A 4,817-nucleotide genomic window follows, 5' to 3' on the forward strand; every position below is an offset into this window, starting at 1 on the left:
GAGAAGGGGTTTATGGTCGGTCTCCAGGCAGAAGTGTTTTCCTATGAGGAAATCCTGGAACCGTTCGCAGGCCCATGTGAGGCCCAGGGCCTCCTTCTCGATCTGTGCGTATCGTTGTTCTGTGGGAGTGAGGGACCGAGACGCGTAAGCCACAGGCTTCCATTCAACCCCCCACCTCTGGAGCAGAACACCTCCCAAGCCAAACGAGGATGCGTCGGCTGACACTTTGGTGTCTCTCTTTTGATCATAGACCGCCAGCACTGGAGGAGAGGACAGGGCTTCCTTCAGTGTTCTGAATGCTGTCACCTGGGCCACGTCCCAGGCCCAGCTGTTTCTTTTCGAGAGAAGGTCACGGAGCGGCTTGTCCTTTTCTGCTAACTGGGGAATGAATTTTCCCAGTTGATTGACCATTCCAAGAAAGCTTCGCAGCTCGCTGACGTTTGAGGGCTCCTTCATCTCCATGATGGCCTCCGTCTTCCTCGGATCTGGGCGGACCCCTGTAGCCGTGACGATCTGGCCCAGGAAGACCACCTCACTCTTTGAGAGTTCACATTTGTCCATATTCAGGGTGATGTGGGCCCTTTCCACCCTTTTCAGTACTGCGTGGAGTCGAGCATCGTGCTCTTCCTGATCCCGCCCCCACACCAGCAGGTCATCGATGTGGCATATCACACCTTCCAGCCCCTCGGTTACCTCCGCCATCATGCACTGAAAATGTTCAGGTGCTGAGGCAATTCCGAAAGGAAGGCGGTTGAAATGAAACCTTCCGAATGGGGTGATGAACGTAGTGTACTTGGCTGATTCTGCTGCAAGTGGAACCTGCCAAAACCCCATGTTTGCGTCCAGTTTACTGAAAACCTTTGCTCCGGCAAGCATCCCGAGGCTCTGCTCTATCGACGGCAGAATGTACTTCTCCCTGCATACAAACTCGTTCAAGCCGGTCAGATCCACACATAGACGCACTGATTTACCGTCCTTTTTGGGGACGACCACCATGGCGGCGCACCAGTCGGTTGGCTCTTCCACGCGGCTGATGACACCCAGGTTCTCCATGCGCTGGAGCTCATCTCTGACTTTCCCCATCATAGGCAGCGGAATCCTCCTGGGGGTTTTCAAGGAAAATGGCACAGCACCCGGTTTGAGTTTTATGGTGTATGCTTGTTGTACCTCACCCAGGCCACTGCACAGCTTGGGGTAGGTCGTCTTGAGGGTCTCCATGTCTACGCTGTTGACACGGAGGAGTAAGCCCAGGGCTACGATGGCTGGCCTCCCAAGCAAAGGCGTGCTCAGGTTATTCACCACATAGACCTTCTCCGTGGTCTGCTTGCCTCTTCTCCCCAGCTGCAGCTTGGTGAACCCTGCCACGTCCAGCGGCATTCGTCCTGGACCAAACAAAGGTTTCTCTGCTTTGTGGAGAATGGGTGGCTGTGTGTTAGCAAACATGTTAGCAAAAACAGCCTGTGACACAACAGTGACATCGGCTCCAGTATCGAGCTTGAAGGTGACCTGTTTTCCCATCACTTCTATTTCTACAATCCATGGATCAGCCTCTGACGTCACAGAACCAAGGAACCAGCCCTCCACCTCTTCTTCAATACCGTGCACAGCTTTACCTGCAAGGCACACACGCTTGTAGTGACCCATTTTTCCACAGGAGTGACACTTCACCTCGTTGGCAGGACACTCCAGCTTGGGGTGTGGCACGCCACCACATTTGTAGCACTGGGAGCTGCTCTGGCTGCTGTGTGCCTTTGCTCCAAAGCTCTTATACATGTTAGGTTTGGGCTTTTCCTTTGGCCTCCCTTTAAACACTCTGTCTACAGAGCTGACGTCCATCTGCACTGCACTACTGCTGCTGTCACTCCTCAGTGTGCTTTGCTGCTTTTTGATCTCCTCTGATTGTCTCGCCATGTTGATAGCTTTTTCTAAGTCCAAGTCTTTTTCCATTTGCATGCGTTCTGAGAGCCGCAAGTCTGCCAGCCCTACCACTAACCTATCCCTGATCAGTTCATCATGCAATTGTCCATAATTGCAGTGCTCTGCCAATGCATACAAGGCAGTGACAAATGCATCCACGGTCTCATTTGCTTCCTGTTTGCGCATGTTAAATCGCGCACGTTCGTACACAATGTTCTTTTTCACTACGAAGAAAGATTGAAAGCCATCCCTCACTTTACTGTACAGATGCAGGTCTCCCTCGCTGAGTTTCAAACCCCTCAAAACATCGTCGGCCTCATCTCCCATACAATAAATCAAAGTGTTCACCTGATTATCATCAGAGCTGGCGGCTAGATTGCTTGCCTGTCGGAACCTCTCAAATCTCCGTATCCACTTTGTCCACTCGAGCGGCTTAGAAAAATCAAAAGGCTCCGGCGGCTGAATGTTGAACGTCGCATTTGTAGTAGCCATTCTGCTAGCTTCCTCTTCCTCATGCAGCACGTTGTCGTTAGCCAGCTGCTCGTCTTCTTGTCCGCTAGCCAGCTCGCCGTCAGCATGTAACGTGGAATCGCTCATACAACCTGTCGATTAGGCACATCACTGGTGGATCTTCTCTGTACTGATTTAGTTCAACAGCACTTCTGACACCATGTCGTGTTTCGTAATGTAAACGCGTGAGACAACTGTTAACTATATATCACGTACTTTATTTACCATCCAGTTCCACCATTCATTCCACTCTGCCCGCTTTCCCACTGCGCATGCTCTCCCCTGTATCCCCAACTCATTCCCATTGGTCTACAGCATAAGCGTCACACCATATATTAACATAACACCACAGGCACGCGAGAGCAAAGGCCGCCAGGTTGCCTTGGTTACCCTTCAGGAACTTAATCGCATCTTCCAAATCGGTTCGCTTGACACGACGGTTCACCGATGGATAGGTAAATATCTCCGAGAATGTATCTATTATGTAAACTTATATGCTTATGTACACTATATGGCCTATTCACAGGGGGGAGTTAGCATGTAACTGTACTTTTCTAAACATATAAACGTGCACTAGTAACTTATATACAGTATATGAAAACCTAACACAAGAATGCCAACCAAAATGCCAACCAAATCACCTTACTCAGAATGTTATTTCGACTGTAACCTCTGGGCATTTGGTTTTACACAGAAGTATAGGACGGAGCAAAAAACTACAGGAACGTGGAGGGATGCCCCCAGTGTCTGAGGACGAGGAGGCTGTGACAGAGGGCGGGGAGGGGGGCTTGTTGTCTCGGGAAGACTGCCTCTGCTCAGTCTGCCTGGAGGTGTTCTTTGAGCCGGTGACACTGCCGTGCGACCACAGCTTCTGCAAGCCCTGCTTCCTGGAGACGATGGAAAAGGCCAACCTGTGCTGCCCGCTGTGTCGCAAGAGGGTGTCCACGTGGGCGAGGCATAACAGCAGGACGCTGGTCAACGACGCGCTGTGGCGGCGGGTGCAGGCGGCATTTCCTGTGCAGTGCCAGCGGAGGATCAGCCGTGAAGAGGATGAGGAGGAAAGCAGTGAGTGACTGCCAGTTTCATCCAACTCTTATGTTTTATTCCGTTTTGTTTTAGCCTTAGTGAATTGGACTGGAGTAATTGATCCGGCAGGTCTAGGGCCGGTTTGACAGACAAGGCTTAAGCCTAATCCCAAACTAAAAAGCATCTTCAATGGGGATTTGACATTGGTTATTCTTTTTCTGAGTGGGGCAGTCCCACTCATATTTTTCATTTTATTGGATATATATTGGATATATTTTATGGGATATTGAACTCACTGAAGGTAGACAGGAAAGCAAGGAGGAGAGGGCATGTCAGCAGGGCATGAGCCGAACCCATGCCAACATGGGCATATGTGGGCACTATAGACTACGGTGCTAGACCACTGGACCACCCCAGGCCACAATCAAGATTTTACATTGAAAGTTTGATTTAGTCCAGGACTAGCCTTGTCTGTGAAACCGGCCCTATATTTTGCCCCTCCATTTTCTTTTAGCCTGTGAATTGGACCGGAGTAATTGCCCCTCTGCAAAGTCCTCTTTCGTTTTTCAGCTAATTTGTTGCAATTTTACTCTAGGATGAGAACTTTCCATAAATCCTAAAAGTCAACAGAAATGATCATTTAAAACCTTCAGTTTATAATTTAAAATAAACATATTTTATATGTTTTTAAAGTCTTTCCCCCGGACCCCACTAGCATGTGTGTTTCCCCAGCTCACATGCTTCTCACATTTTCCTCCCCTAACCAGTTTGCCTTCTATACAGCATCCTGGGTGTGCTATAGATAAATAGGTACTTAATGTTCTTTATACTTTCAGGTGTTACATCAGGGGAGGAGGAGCAGCTGTCCAGACGCAGGCAGCAGGAGGAAGAGGACAAGCGTCTGGCTCTCCGGTTGCAGAGGCAGCTGGACCGAGAGGACAGCACCCTCCGTGCCGCTGTGGACCGCAGGAAAGGCGCCAAGGATCAGTACCCGCTTCGCCACAACCCCGCCAGGAATTGAAGTGTATACTGTGAACTGTGTTTTTAGATATTTTAATTCTAATGTTTCATTAGATACATGAATTTCATTCATACTGTTTTTGATTTAGTTCTGAGTTTGAAGGTGTAAATGACTAGACGTTACCCTGCCCCCCCCCCCCTCTACACCCAAACCTGATATCCTGTGTGGATGTTTGATATAATTCAGAGTTCGTGTGTTCACTGTTCAGGCATTTTGCTCTGTAACTATTTATTGTAGAAGTAAGGTCTGTACCCCCAATATGATCCTTATAGTACAAGTCCTCCCAATTTTCCCCCCATTTTTTAAATAAGTCCTCAGTGCAAATGGACCCAGTAATGCCCAC

The 4,817-nt window shown here is 49.3% G+C and overlaps 1 protein-coding gene across 1 annotated transcript; it reads left to right on the forward strand.

Moving 5' to 3' along the window:
* Positions 1-3,161: 3,161 nt before the first annotated feature.
* LOC308164047 (E3 ubiquitin-protein ligase rnf168-like) lies at positions 3,162-4,474 on the forward strand (the record flags this gene model as incomplete). The annotated part of the gene is made up of 2 exons (XM_080538208.1): positions 3,162-3,492; positions 4,290-4,474. The coding sequence occupies 2 exons, from the start codon at positions 3,162-3,164 to the stop codon at positions 4,472-4,474; spliced, it is 516 nt and encodes a 171-aa protein (XP_080394334.1).
* Positions 4,475-4,817: the final 343 nt, after the last annotated feature.

The sequence above is a fragment of the Nansenia antarctica genome (genome assembly GCF_963989245.1).
Source record: "Nansenia antarctica genome assembly, chromosome: 8".
In the NCBI taxonomy this organism is placed as follows: Eukaryota; Metazoa; Chordata; class Actinopteri; order Argentiniformes; family Microstomatidae; genus Nansenia; species Nansenia antarctica.